Raw genomic sequence first — 14,940 nt, 5'->3', positions numbered from 1 at the left:
CACAATAAATGATATGTAAAACAAAGAAAACATTTTAACTTTATTAATATTTCACTGATTCTTAAAAGTTAAAGCAAGACACTGAGCATAAGTCACCACGATTCTTTGGCCAATGCAGGTACTATTGATCAGGCTTATATAAAACAATTCTTTAAAAAGTTTGTAGCAAAGTGATTGATGACTCATGGTCAAATCTGTTTGTCTGAAGAAGTGAGACCCAGAGTGGCCTCTGAGGTAACAAGCAATTCTTCTGTGCTAGTTGTGTACGGGGATAGCAATGGCACAACGGTATACAGCTCCCTCTCCAAAAGATTATGTTGGTTCTTCCTCCAGGGCTTGCATGATTTCATTTTTACCTAACAATAAATCCATTTAAAATGAAAACTTTTCCTACAGACATCTCTATGCTTTTTCATCTTCTGAAACATCAATATGTTCATAGAACTTCCAAGCCTTCAAATTGCAGCCTTTTAGGATTGTCCCTAGCTGTTTCCCAGGCCCCACTTCATAAGTATAAGGAAATCCTACTCCTTTTTTCCTTTCGTAGATGGCATGCATCGTCTGCTCCCATTTCACTGGTGAAACCAACTGCTTCACTAACAAGCGCTGGATCTGTTTCGGTTCAGTGTATCTCCGGTTTTCCACATTTGAATAGACAGGGATGAGAGGCTTCTGAATATTAATTGAGTTGAGGGCTTCAGACAAAGGTCCCACTGCTGGTTCCATAAGTTGTGTATGAAAAGCACCACTGACTGGCAGCATTTTCACTCTCACAAATGAGTATTTTTTTGAATTTTGCTGCAAAAACTCCAAAGCCTGAAATAAAAACGAAACAGAACACTGAACCACAAAAACAGAGTTACTGCCTTCAATCTAGAACTGCTGTTAATGTCATTTGGCTCTTAGGAAAACCCTATAAATTCATTGTGGCCTACAAGTCAGAGGACGCATGCCTCCAAGAGGAAGAAAATAAAGGACATAGAAAGCAATAATAATAATAATAATAATAATAATAATAATAATAATAATAATAATAATAATTTATTTGTACCCCGCCCATCTGGCTGGGCTTCCCCAGCCACTCTGGGCGGCTTCCCCCCAAAAATATTAAAATACTCTAATACATCAAACAGTAAAAGCTTCCCTGAACAGGGATGCCTTCAGATGTCTTCTAAAAGTCTGGTAGTTGTTGTTCAACAGAGACTTAAAACTTTATAGGGAAAGGTAAAGTGCTGGCTTAGTCTTTGCTACCCAAATGTTGGCGGGTGGCTTTTATACCTGAATTTCATTTGTTGTGTTTCCATTTTTGTTTTATACCAAGGGTAGCCTATGTGGTGCTCTCCATATGTTGTTGGAATACATCTCTGATCATCCCTGACTATTGGCCATGCTGCCTGGGGCTGAGGAGAGCTTTGTTCAAAACATTTGGAGAGCACTAGGTTGCTACATGTGCTTTACATCATCACTGCATGTCAGTTAGATCCTGTTGCCAGGTGACAGGCTTCAATTCTAATCCCAATTACAAGCGGCTGCCTTTGAATATTGTTCAGAAACTCCAGAATGTAGCTGCACAGCTGTTGGCCAGGGTTAGCAGAACAGCATGCATTGGGAATATTAAGGTGCTCCACCAGTCAGTGCCTATGTTCAATTCAACTTTAAAGCTAGAAAAACTTACAGTCGGGGAAACCAGGGAGCCCCTTTCACTATGAGGTCATCTGGCCCTGATATCATCTCTGTCTGAGGAGGGCAGCCCTTTTCCCACTGCAAAAGTGCTTGTCTGTAAGACCTGTTTGGCTAAATCTATTGTACTCCCCCCCCCTTTAGAAATCAGTGAAAATCTTCTCATTGCTCCTTTGATTTCAAACAGTAACTTATTTTTAATCCTGTTCTTCTGCTAGTCTTACTACTATTATTCTTATTATAGTGAAATGGTTTTAAATGTGTTTATTATTATTTTAAAAAATTAAATATATCAATTGATGGCTATTAGTATAGGTACTTTGCATGTTAAAAAAAGCAGGATAAAAATACAATTCATATAACAAGCAAGCAAACTTCTCCCCTCAAAATACAGAATATGACTAAGTACTACTGTTCTCTTGGCTGTCAGCAGTGCTACTGAAAACCCCACAAATTTCAAGATATTCAGAACCATTATTTTGAAATAATACCTGCAAATGTCCTGCAATGACTCTGCTGCCTGGAAACAAGTAGTTTGAAACTTCACATACAGGATTTTCAATTCCCAATGACTTGCAATATTCACGAGCTTCCAAGCAAGCAGTGACATAATTTGAATTATGCCGGCCAATAACAGATAACATTCCACTTGGGACAGCTTCCGATGCCTCCTGCATGGCTTCAGCACGCACCTTCACCGCATATAAGGCTAAAGAAAAGAAAGAAACTCTAAGAGGACTTAACTTCAGCATAAGATAAATGGAAGCTACAAAGAAAAATGGCTGTGACTTTACAAACTCAAATGCATGTTTCCATGTAATGATTTCAAAGAATCCATTGCACCAGCCCAGCCATCACCACTGGAACCAAGCAGGGCCACGCTGCTCTGCCTCCCCACTTGCAAAGGGAGGAGCCCAGCCAAAGAGCCTTGGCATGTGAATCCCACTCCCCCAACGCTGGCCAGGCAGCCATTCAGCAAGGGGGCTGGAGATGCAGCAGTGAGGCTGGGCTCCAGGGCCCAGAGACCCCCAGCAGCAGACAGGGCAGGATGGGGATCCCAGGGGGGTGCCTAATTTGTGCCCCGCCCCCCAAATTGTGCACCTGGGGCCTCCCTTGCTATGCCCCCGGCCAGAGCTACATGCTATCCGTGCATTGCAAATATTTTAGATAAACATTTAATACTTTCTTGATACCTTCTGCATAGTCTATGGCTCCTGCAAAAACAAGGGCTGCATATTCTCCAATGCTGAATCCAGCAGCTGCCACACAGCTCTCCACTACCTGTAGAAATTTAAAAAGTAAGTAACAAGTGGAAGTGATCCAGAAACACCCTCTGCAGTTCACATAGTGTGAGAAACGCAGGAACGGCACCCCACCCCCTGGGCACTATCAATTGTTGCGCAGCCTGCTTCTTTCTCCTTGGCACAGAGAAAGTGGGCAGAGGAAAGTCTCCCTCCCTCTCTCCTAACATAGAACTCCAGCGAAGCATCCCAGGGAGCTGAACGTTGGGAGAGTTTGGGGCAGACAAAGCCCAAGTGCTTCACGTAGTCGAACTATGGCACTCCCTCCCACAGGAGGTGGCGGCCTTTAAAAGAGGATTGGCATGTCCAAAGTCTGGCCCTGGGGCCTAATCTGGCCCGCCGGTTGGTTTAATCCGGCCTCTGGCAGTTTATTTCCTGGGGGGGGGGGTGTGAAATCTAAGAAAAAGCACAACATCAATCCTTTAAAAAGGTCAATAACTTTGGTCGGCCCTCAGGCAAGTTCACTTCATCAAATCTGGCCCTCTTTGAAAAAAGTTTGGACACCCCTGGATTAGACAAATGGAGGTCAGGAGAGGGCAACCCACGGCCACCCCAGTCAGAGGCAGTCAGTGCTTCTGAATGCCAGTTGCTGGAAGCCCTGGAGGCGGGAGATGCTCCTGCTCTGCGGGCGCCTGCCTGGCCCTCTCTCGGGGAGGCGGCTGCTCTAGCTGAGCCTCCTGCCTGGCCGGGGGCTGGACTAGATGCCCCCGGGGCGCCCCCTCACCCCGGGCTGCTCCTGGTGCAGCTTCTCCACGGCGGCCAGGGAGCTGACGAAGACGGCGGGCTGGCTGTGCACGGTGCGCTCCAGCTGGGCGCCGGGCCCTTGGCAGCAGAGGCCGAGCAGGTCGTAGCCCAGGACGCCCTCGGCCACGCGGTACAGCTCCCGCACGTTCGGGTAGCGCAGGAGCCCGCGGCCCATCCCCACGAACTGGCTGCCCTGGCCGGGGAAGAGCAGCACCGAAGCCTCCTCGGGAGCCCGGCGCGCCTTCCCGCCAGGCCCCGACCGCGGCGCCTCGTCCTCCGCCGCCGCCGCCGCCGCCGCCGCGTCCCGCAACAGCCCCGCCGCGCTCGCCGCCTCCCCCGCGCCGGGGGGCCTCGGGGCTTCTCCGCCTCGGCTGAGCCATCGCCGCAGGGCCGGGAAGGCGAGAGCGCGGCCTGCGGAGAGGCCCGGCGGCAGCAGGCGCGGCGCGGCGGAGGTCGCCATGGCAACGGGAGCCTCCTTCCGCGTGCGGGGCTGGGAAGCGAGAAATGCAAGGCCCGGTCCGTTAGCAAAAAGCTTCCCCCGCCGCGGCCTGGAAACCCGAGCCGTAGAAAAGAGGGTTCCACCCCACCCAAGGGTTGCCCCGTGCTACACGTGCTCGTGGGTGTTAGCAGCAAATACAGAGGCACAAATCCACAGACACGTATCTACCACAAAAACACAGAGGCACAAATCCACTGGCACGTATGGCTCTGAGGAGTAGATATGTGCCAGGTTGTTGCGTGTGTGTGTGCTGTGAGTCACAGAATTAAAGAGACACAGACTTTTCTAGATTCGTGTATGTTTAAAGTGTGAAGATGTTAAGGGAGATAGATACACCTTAATCCAATCTTTGGTAGCTGAAGTGTGCATGCACACGGAAGCTTATGCCAAGAACAAACTCTAAGGTGCTACTGGACATTTTAAATATTTATATATATATATTTCGACCGCGTCAGACCAACATGGGTACCTGAATCTTAATCCAATCTGATAGTCTTTAAAGTTCCACAAGTTTTTTTCTTTGTTGCAACATAGACATTTCTAATCCCCATAGACATTCTGGTGGTTAACTTTTGATGTGTGCATTTATTTACCTCTTAGGTTCTCTTAAATTTCACATCTAAAAATGCAATTAGATATACACCTCTGCTTAGACGTTAAGGCCTGATGTGCTTAGTCTGTGTGTTGAAGTTACCTTTATACTGCTGAAAATAAAAAAAATAAAGGGCAACTATAAAACAGGAAAGTTTGCGTTTTTCTTTCATGACCATAGTGTTCAAAATTAGTTTTAGCTTAAATGGTGGGATGAAGAGGGAGGAGTTATGGGTCCAGATAACTGATTTCCTCCAAACATGCCTGAATTGCCACCATCTTCTCGAGCACCTTGCCCCCCCCCAGCTGTCACCTGAAGGTCTCCAAGTGACTTACAGCAAAGGAAAATATGCATTGCTTAAAGCCATAGGCTCTCACCCGGGAGTCTATCTCTTTTCTGCTACCTCTGTCTCCCGCATCTGCCTTAAACCTTCAGAATTTCTTGGAGGGTTTTCTTGCAGTTCCTAAAATAAAATAAAAAGCACACAGTGGCTCAGCTGTGATGTGGCAGAGAGAGAAGGGAAAAGGCCATTTCCACCAAAGAACCAAGTTTTGAAGCAGTGGTTCTCCAAGGGTGTTGCAGGAGAGAATGGCAAGTGTGGCAGGACAAAGAAACATCTAGACATTTTAGCCTAGTTTTGTATAGGTCCAGTCATGGCCGACTGGAGTTGCAGCGCTCATCTCGCTTTATTGGATGAGGGAGCCGGCGTACAGCTTCCGGGTCATGTGGCCAGCATGACTAAGCCGCTTCTGGTGAACCAGAGCAGCACCCGGAAACGCCGTTTACCTTCCTGCCGGAGCGGTACCTATTTATCTCCTTGCACTTTGACGTGCTTTCGAACTGCTAGGTTGGCAGGAGCTGGGATCGAAGAACGGGAGCTCACCCCGTCGTGGGTATTTGAACCGCCAACCTTCTGATGTGGTTTAACCCACAGCGCCCCCCTTGGTCTTGTATACTATGCCATCAAAATAATTTTTTGGGACACACAACCAGAAACTGTATCCACGCCTCTTTTTAAGAGCATTGGCTATTCTACAGTTCACGACACATTGTTCCGAAAAGGGATTTTCAAATATGGAAGATCTGAAGAGAAAAAGGAAATGAACTCTCTTTGTCTCAAAGTAGACCTAATGTCAATGAGATGACCCTGCAAAAGCAAACTCCGGCCTCTCACTGAAGTTTTCAGCCCTACTGAAGGCACCTGTATCTGAAGAAGTATCTGAAGAAGTGTGCATGCACACGAAAGCTCATACCAATAACAAACTTAGCTGATCTCTAAGGTGCTACTGGAAAGAATTTTGTTTATTTTATTTCGATTAAGGCACCTGTGCATACAGCAACTGCATTCTGCTGCGGTTGATTCCTGTTCTCTTGCAGATGCATTGTGTTATACTTTCTGGATGCCCCGTGATCCTATGATGAAACGGTTGCGTTCTGTGTTATAAATCAGGTGCTGCTAGGAGTGGCTTTTTCCTGTTTCCCAAAGCATTTCCAAAGCGCCTCTTCCTTGCTCTCCGCGGCCTCGAGATGGGCGCGCCCCCTGCTCCCTTCTCCGCCTCCCGCCCGCCCCGTGGGCCGCTCCCTCGCTTCCTTTCCCACAACCCTTTCGCTTTCTCCAAGCAGCGAGGTCAGCGGAGGAAGCAGCAGCAGCAGCAGCAGCAGACGCAGGTACGGGATCGGACGCCTTTGAGAGCGCTTGCTCCAGCAGATGCACACTGAGGACTAGGAGCGTGGGCAGCTTCCTAGGGCCTGTCGAGCTGGAAGGGATCCCCCGGTCATCTAGTCCAACCCCCCCTGCAATGCACGAACCTGCCACGTGGGGTTCGAACCCGCGACCTTGAGATTTAAGGGTTTCAAGGTCTCCCGACTGAGCCGTCCTGAACCTCTGCTTTAAAACCTCCAGGACCATAGGAAAGGAAAGGAAAGGAAAGGAAAGGAAAGGAAAGGAGGGGGAGTCCATATAAAGGCAAAGGCACGAGGAGTTGTGCCTAACTTGGGAAGGGCGTTACCCACAGCTTGCGAGGAAGGCAGGGGCTCCGCCGAGTCGGGCGCGTATCCCCGATGGTCCTCCTGTTGCCAGAGATATTGTTACCTGGCTGCCCTGAGCAGGTAACATAGTAACCGCTGAAAGGGCGGCGTGAAATCCTGGCAGCGCATCTCCCGCCGCCCATCTGGGCGATCCCCACCTCCGCGGGCGAGCAAGTTTGTAGAAGTCAGCGACTGAAAACGGGAGGCTGGAGAGATGCCGCCTGGTCTCCTCAGCTGCCAACATAGAAACTAAATAGGAGAAAGCAAACCCCACAGCTTGCTGCAGAGGATGGGTTGGGGTGCTACTCCAGCTCCCCCCCTTCCAGGCTTCTCCTAAAGAGTAAGGGGTCCTCTAGCACCTCTGTATTGTCTAGATAAATCTCTTCCATCCCCTCCTGGAGACTTGGAACAATTTGCCCAATGCCTTGATAAACCACAGCAATTGAATAAAGAGCTGTGTTTATAACTTGTTCAGAGTTTTTTTTAGGGGGTGGGGGCAGTTACAGCAAAACAGCCCCCCATCACCAGCCAGTTCACCCAAAACTAACCACGATTTAAATGGGCTTCGGTCATTGGGGTTGAATCAGTTGCGTATTAGGGCTGTTTGGTGAAGTGTGCCTTTTCTTGAAAAGTTAACCTTTCTTTGGGTTCTTCTGCAATTCCACACTGGCTCAGAGCATTCAACAGGAGAGAAGCAACTTTATAACTCTGCCTCTGTTGCTGCCTTTTTAAGGCCAGGGCTCTAGAGGCCTTCATAGCTGTGTGTTAATTCACTGGATGATTTCTTTCAACACTTTGTTTCAACAGTTGAATTTCTGCATGCCGTTCAGCTTTAAAGACACACGTTAGATAGCAGCTACCTTCACAACTGGGAGTCGGTACTTGGCTATAACAAAGCAAGTTTGCAAGCAGGAGTTGTAGGGGTTAAGTGTCTAAAGAAAGCAGAAATCTGACTGGTAGAGCAGGTCCTGATTCTGACATGCTTAACTCCCACACTAGCCTGAAGCAGTTTTAAAAAATTTGAATGGAGTAGCATGGATTTCAATGATGATTTGCAGTGGAGACTGAAAGTTATGACTGCCTGAATTTAATTTACATGAGATTAAATGTTTTGTGATTATCGTTCTGTAGCAACATGTTTTACAGTCCTTTGGCAAATCTCCATGAAGATTTTTAGGGATGTCACCCTCTTCGGCCGCCACGCCTGGCCCTGCTCTTGTCCCTTGGCCAGCACGGAATTCAGCAGATGAAGCTTTTCTTGGCCTGCAAGAAAGTGCTGAGAAAAATTCACGTGTAAAATGTGGAGCTGCTATTAAAGGCCAGAAATACTTGCCACCTTTTGTTTCTGGTCTTGCCTTTGAGCCCTTAACAGTAGCCTAACTTTCTACCAGTTCAGTTTTTGGCATAGCTGTCAACTTTTCCCTTTTTTAAAGGGAAATTCCCTTATTCCGAATAGGATTCCTTGCAAGAAAAGTGAAAAGTTGAGAGCTATGGTTTTTGGTTGTTGAAGAAGTACTGGGGCTAAGGGATTAATAGGGCAAAGACCAAAATATCCTCCCTTATCTGATGAAAAGTTAGAACATAGAAATGAATAAAAACAAATGTGAGGACACAAGGGACCAGAAAATGAAGTAATTTATCCTAACTCAGCAGAGTAGAGCTAAGGGGAGAGCGTGCAGTTTTCACTTCCTCAGGTCAGTTGCTGTTGTTCTTAGAATTTATATACCGCCCTATACCTGGAGGTCTCAGGGCAGTTCACAGAGTCTCAGTGACCGGGTGGGGGTGGGGGCACTTCACTTGCTAATTTCTAGCCTGCCAAGCGGCTGTTAAAGGTACATTCTTTTTGGGTGGATTCTTAGTCCAGAATGAATTTCCCAACCTGCATAGACTTTCTTTGCTCCTGGATTGGTTAAAGCGTAGCAATTAACCCCTACTATGTCCAGTGAGTGATGCCTATCCAAATTAAGCAGATTCACTGAAATAAATGGATTAGGGTTGCTTGTCAATTGATGTCAGCTAGTCCACTCTGCAAATGACCAACTTTGGGTGGTACTGTTACTTGGGGTGGGGACTTTTTATTATACCCATTTTCTTCCCGAGCCCCACTTGAGTTGGCTGTTACAAAACAGAGTGAATGTGTAAAATGGCTGCAGTTCCGCCACAACCATTAGATGGAGAGATTACATAAAAAGGGTGATAAGTTTTGCAAACATTATGAAACAAGTCCGATTTCACAGGACAACTTGATATGAGTGGAAAGGTCTCTACTTGTTTAACTGATCACGTCTCTTACTTCTGAAGCCACTTTTTTCCTGTTAGGCTTGTTGTAGAAGCATTGTAATAACTTGCACAACCTCTGCCCTATTTTACCAAATGTATTATGTAGAGAGTTCAAATTACACTGAAGAGAGGAGGATGGGCGTTTTCCTTTAGCACATTTGCCTCCAGTAGGGAATTAATTCTCATTCCCGTGGTTGGCAGAGTCAATATCTTAAAAACCCCTGGCCCTGATGTTCCTGTGCCTTTCATAGTGAACCTGGATATAGAGAAATGAAACAATCAACATTTTTTCCTGGCATGGAGATAACATGATGGGAAGCATTTACCTTTTGCATGTTGCTGCTGGTGTTGTAATAAAAAAACAACCTAATTATTTGCACAAACAACTTATTGACTATGGCAGGAAGGATAACCTAGTGAAGTACAGTAGAATCCTTACCATGTCAACTCGGAAGTATGTCCCATTGAATTCAATGGGGCTTCCTTCCAGGCAAGTGGGGTTAGAATTGCTACCATAGAGCATGTCCAGGAATTCAGGTTCATAAAACAGGCAGGTGGAGTATATGTGAACTCTGAGTTTTTTTTACCTTGCTGCACCCAAAAAGAGCCTTTTCTAAGTATGCTAAGCAACAGTTAGAACAATTAATTGGAACAAGTTATATGGGTTTCTGTAACACCTTCCTGTGTCTGATGCTGTTTATAAGGCTTGGCCTCCTCGCAGGTAATGCTTCCATTACCATATTTGCTGGAATACCTTTCTCCTGGGAAAGTTGCAACCTTCATCCTCTTCTTTCCACCTAAATCTAATTGAATCCCATTTGCACTTTTAAAAATGCTGAATTGCACACGCACACAAACACGGATTGGGTAACCACAGACAGCTCAAGGGGAGAGTAATAGTTCTGCTCTATTCTGCCACACCTGGAATTCTGTGTCCAGTTCATGGATGCTTTAGTTGAGATCCCTGCATTGCAGGGGGTTGGACTAGATGACCCTAGAGGTCCCGTCTAACTCTACGATTCTATGATTCTACATGTTTGGGACTCACCAATCAAACACTACAGAGTTTTTTGTATGAACTGAACACTGTTCAATAGAATCAGTTCCCCAGCTTCAGTCTTTGGAAACCAGTTCAGGCGCCCAGTTTGTTGCTGCAGCAGGGCACAACCCTTCCTTGCTTTCGAACCCTCAGCCCTATATGCACGCAAAGGCATATAGGCCCAACCATCACCTTTTCTGCACTGCTAATATTTTGTTGGTATTTGTGAAACTGCACTTTGCAAAGTCAACTCTCACCCAGTTTGCATATTTGTTTCAGAAATGGAAGCGCTTCCCTCATGGGCTCCTGCTGTTGCTTTCACACTCTTGCCAAACGCCGGGAGCATTTGGGGAGCTAGAATTGTCAAGAAAGAACTGCCCACGTGGTATGAATCACTGGAGAAGCCATCTTGGCGCCCCCCCAACTGGGTTTTCCCACCTGTCTGGGGAGCATTATATTCGTCAATGGGGTATGTAGTCTTATATTTACAATATAGTTGTTTACAGCCTTTAAAAATATGTACACTAAGAAATCTGAACTTGCCTAAGTAAATCCTATCAAGCTCTCTTCTGGTTTTGGATATCTGAAGGGATTATGCCCATATTTTACCCTATGGGCTAAAAAACTTGCTTATTAAAAAGAAAATGAAAGTAGAGATTCTTAGCAACATGAAGTTTGAGAATTTTCATGCTCCTGAAGATTGTGGCAAAAGCTCATTTCCAGGTTTTTTTTAGCACTTGCACAGAGATGTAAAGTTTTGATGTCTGCAATCTAGAACTTAAGGGCACAGGCTGAGGTATGTATCACTTGGTACTAGACCTATAAATATACGTACCTATAAATAATGGTGGAGCATGCACATTTGCTAGTACAAATGCTGGGGTAGGTGCAGTAGCCCTGTATGATGCTGCCTTATGCCGAGTGAGGCCATTGCATCAGCATTTGTGTTCACTGACTGCTTTCAAACAGGTCTTTTCCAGCAATACTTGGAAATGACAGGGATCAAACCTGGGTCCTTTTGTATGCAAAACATCTGCTCTCCTCCAATGCCACATGACAGTCATAAGATAACTTAGTGTGGCATCACTGCTTCACCTTCTGACAGCACCCCTGACATTTGCTTGCAAGAAACAGCTTCCTTCACAGCTGCAGCTATAGTGTGGTTTGCAGCTGAGAACTTGCTTAGGGAATGGCTGTACAGGAAGTTAGGTAGCCTTGCCCCTCGCTATTTGCATACCCAAGCAATTGTGATAACAATGTTATTTTTTGTACCCTGCCCATCTGACTGGGTTGCCTATTAAAAGCAGGGATTTGAAACCCTGCCACTGGGACCTAGCTAGCAGGGCAGGGAGGGGATCCCGTCTGTTTTGAACAGGTTGCTTCCGCAAAGTGTTTTCCACATTGTTCAGTGCCACCTGGTGGAATAGAATGCAAAAGCTAGTTTTCACAAGCTAAGATTACACATCTTCTTCTTTGGCAATCACTCATAGCCGAGTAAGATTGTCTTCCATAAACATGGTTTTAACAATGAGCCTGTAAGTGACTGTGGAGGCCAATTCTGGATCCACGTGTCCTTCCAGAGTGGGGACATTGGTTTCCGGGCAGAGTTGATCATGGTGTGGATTTGCCAAGCGTGCCTTCCTCCTAGCATGTTTCTCCCTTGTGTCCTGAGTTTGAGTGTCTTCAAAGCCCATGACACCTTTGGTAAAGGCTGTTCTCCAACTGGAGCTCTCACAGACAAGTGTTTCCAAATTGTTGGTGTTTATACTACATTTTTTAAAGATTTGCCTTGAGAGAGTCTTTAAAGCTCTTTTGTTGACCACCAGCATTACACTTTCCATTTTTAAGTTCAGAATAGAGTAGTTGCTTTGGAAGATGATCATCAGGCATCCGCACATGACCAGTCCAACGAAGTTGATGTTAAAGAATCATGTGCCAAATGTCGCATGTAATTGCACATTACACTTAAATGTAAAGGAACAGCCTTGCTGCTTGAACCACCTCATCTTTTAATGTATCCACATTTATTTCTTCTCAAATATAAAATGTATTTGACCCTTCCTCTAAGAAACTCGTTTTTATCCTTATCAGAGGAGCCTGGCTGCAAATGTCACTGAGCAAGTTTAAGGGCAAGTAGGAATTTGACCTTTGGTCTCCTGATTAATGCCAACTGTCTTCACACTCTAATAAGCAAGACCTCCTTGGTTGCGACACTCCCAGTAACGGAATTTCTATTATCAATTTGTTGAAATGTTTTGGAAAGGTAGCAAGTTATGGTTAATAACGGAAGTTTGGGAAACATAGTTATGGAAAACATGGTGACATTAACAATTGTGATGAGTATTCAACTGATTTTGGGGTGGGGTGGGTTATTTAGGATTATTGTTAACAGGTTTGTAAAATTTTATACACTTAATAGTTACAGTAACACTGTGCAATATATAGGCTTTGGTGGCTTTGTAGAGAAGGATTAGGATACTTCAGTGTTCTCTAATAGGTCAGAAACCCTGGCAAGGTATGCAAGTATTAGCGTCTCATGACTTTTGCATTATTCTCAGTATGGAGTTTAGGATTTCTGTTAAAGTCCTCATGCACCCAGTCCACTTTCTGACAAATGACATTTTTCATTCTTTCAGATATGGTTCTTACCTCGTGTGGAGGGAATTGGGAGGCTTCAATGAAAAATCCCTGGTTCCCCTTGGGCTGTACGCAGGAAACCTGGCATTAAATTGGTCATGGGTCCCCATATTCTTCGGAAAGCACCAAACAGGCTGGGTAAGTGGGGGAATGCTCTGAGTCAGTCCATGCCCTTGTGGCTTAGAGCAGTGGTTTGCCAGCTTTCTGCCTTAAGGGAATTCTTTCAGCAATAAATTACCTGCTGGGAAACTTGTATGTGTTGGAGAGTTGTCAGAGGAATGCTTATTTGTTTTTAATGAATTTTAAAGCATTTTAAACTGCTTAATATTTATAAATCGCTAACCAGTATACAAAAATACAATCCAAAAGCAACATCCAACAATAATGGGGTCCAGTTTTATGAGTCACGTGAAGTCTGGCCAGAAATCTGACTTTCAGAGACATCTGAAGTTGCTGACGGATGATCCTTCATGTATGGCAGAGGGAAGGAGATTCCGCTGTGCAGAGTTCCCACAATAAGGACTTGGGAATGTGAGCAATAATGAGCACAGATCATTGTTGGCATGGTCAACCCAAATCCCTGGAGCTTTGGCCATTTGACTTTTTGCTTTACAACAGCCCATGGATATTTGGGTATGTTGCTGTTAAAGGGGTCAAGTACTACATTGGGTAAATGCCGTGTAATCAGCGCAAAAACAAGGCAAAGGGGTGTGTGGCCGAAGTTGCAGTTCTTTGTAGCCCTCTCTGCTCTAGGATCCCATAAAGCACTCATTTTAACGTCATTCATTTGTTTTCCAGGGGCTGGTGACTCTCTTGCTCACCACAGGAGCAGCAACAGCTACAACTACTGTCTGGTACCATGTCAACAAAACAGCAGCATATTTGATGTACCCTTATTTAGCCTGGCTAACTTTTGCCTCTGTGCTGAACTATCGTATCTGGAAAGACAATCGCAATAAGAAACACCCGTAACACACATTTTTCCAGGGCTTTTTTTTTTTTAAAGAAACATTTTCTAAGTTGGATTCCAATTCCACCACCCCGGTGCTTAAACCATATGCTGTCTCAGATTTATTGCTTAATAAATCTAATAAACTTCAGAAATGGACCCAGAAATCGTGATTATTAATGTATTTGTAGCCAGGTTGTCCTTATGTCCACGTCCTTAATTTGGGATCTGCACTTGGCAAGGTTTGATTTAAAAATGACACACACACGTATGCCCAATTGCTTGCTCATCACAAGAGAGTCTGCAGTCGGATTATGAGCTGTCTTCATTCAGAAAGCACTGACCTGCAGATGCAGCCACACGCACTTGTGAACCAGCCCAAAGAATAGCGCTGTAGAAAAAGTCATGGAATTCTTGAGCTTCAAAGGGTCTGGAAGTTCTTCCTGCTGAGATTTTTATAGCGAAACTATAGACCTTTTCTTTAACTTACCTTTAATAGAAAAATATATTATGTATTTGAGTCTCTCAGCCTACTTAGGAAACTCTTTGGGCTTCCTAAGAGCTGGGTAGAAACTCTTGATGAGACTTGTTGATGCTATAAACAAAGCAGATACCGGCCAGCCAGACTTGGGTGGAAGGAGCCCAACCAAACATTAGAAATGGGAGTATGAATGTAAGAACAGACCGGCTGCTGGATCAGTCCAATGGCTCATCTGGTCCGTCCAGCATCCTGTTCTCATGGTGGCCAATCAGATGCCTGTGGGAAGCCTGCAAGCATGATCTGATCACGAAAGCACTCTTCCCCTCCTGCAGTTTCTAGCAACTGGTATTCCGTAGTGGAGGAAGAAGCTATCCATCGGGGATATGAAGCAATTTAATGGCACCTTACCTGGCAAAGTGAGCACTGGCAGAATTCAGTATTTTAAAACCCGTAGCTCAGTAACAACCAATCCCTTATATTCCCATCTAATGCTGCTTCACAGTAAGTGCTCATGCCAGATGTGGCACTTTTAGAGATGGACAAACAAGACCAGAGCATAGCAATTTGTCAAGGGGCTGAGCTAACAGGCAACCTGATTCTAGCCCTACGTAAAACCAGCGAGACAAGACTGTTTCAAGGCAAAACTCTTTTTACTTTGCTGCCATACTGGAGACCCCACTGCAGGGAAGAAACCCTGTATTATGGGGGGA

General features: G+C 45.5%; 2 protein-coding genes and 1 long non-coding RNA gene across 4 annotated transcripts; 1 reads left to right on the top strand and 2 right to left on the bottom strand.

Moving 5' to 3' along the window:
- Positions 1-27: 27 nt before the first annotated feature.
- LOC310706990 (malonyl-CoA-acyl carrier protein transacylase, mitochondrial-like) lies at positions 28-4,200 on the bottom strand. Of its 2 annotated transcripts, none has more exons than XM_083503513.1 (4): positions 3,706-4,200; positions 2,874-2,961; positions 2,172-2,389; positions 28-816 (listed from the first exon to the last, which is right to left on the bottom strand). In XM_083503513.1, the coding sequence occupies exons 1-4, from the start codon at positions 4,183-4,185 to the stop codon at positions 403-405; spliced, it is 1,200 nt and encodes a 399-aa protein (XP_083359639.1). In that variant the 5' UTR covers positions 4,186-4,200; the 3' UTR covers positions 28-402. The 2 variants fall into 2 exon arrangements, with proteins under 2 accessions (XP_083359639.1, XP_083359640.1); XM_083503514.1 differs by having other exon boundaries at positions 3,871-4,200.
- Positions 4,201-6,377: 2,177 nt separating this feature from the next.
- Positions 6,378-13,916, top strand: LOC310707031 (translocator protein-like). Its single transcript, XM_083503624.1, has 4 exons — positions 6,378-6,484; positions 10,443-10,632; positions 12,800-12,938; positions 13,599-13,916. The coding sequence occupies exons 2-4, from the start codon at positions 10,445-10,447 to the stop codon at positions 13,770-13,772; spliced, it is 501 nt and encodes a 166-aa protein (XP_083359750.1). The 5' UTR covers positions 6,378-6,484; positions 10,443-10,444; the 3' UTR covers positions 13,773-13,916.
- Positions 13,706-14,091, bottom strand: LOC310707058. Its single transcript, XR_014526308.1, has 2 exons — positions 14,010-14,091; positions 13,706-13,977 (listed from the first exon to the last, which is right to left on the bottom strand). It is a non-coding gene; the product is annotated as an uncharacterized lncRNA (long non-coding RNA).
- Positions 14,092-14,940: the final 849 nt, after the last annotated feature.

This window comes from Podarcis liolepis (assembly GCF_965112155.1).
Source record: "Podarcis liolepis genome assembly, chromosome: 5".
NCBI classification, from domain to species: Eukaryota; Metazoa; Chordata; class Lepidosauria; order Squamata; family Lacertidae; genus Podarcis; species Podarcis liolepis.
Note: the sequence above shows the minus strand (reverse complement) of the source record. Positions and strands in the feature narration are given on the sequence as shown.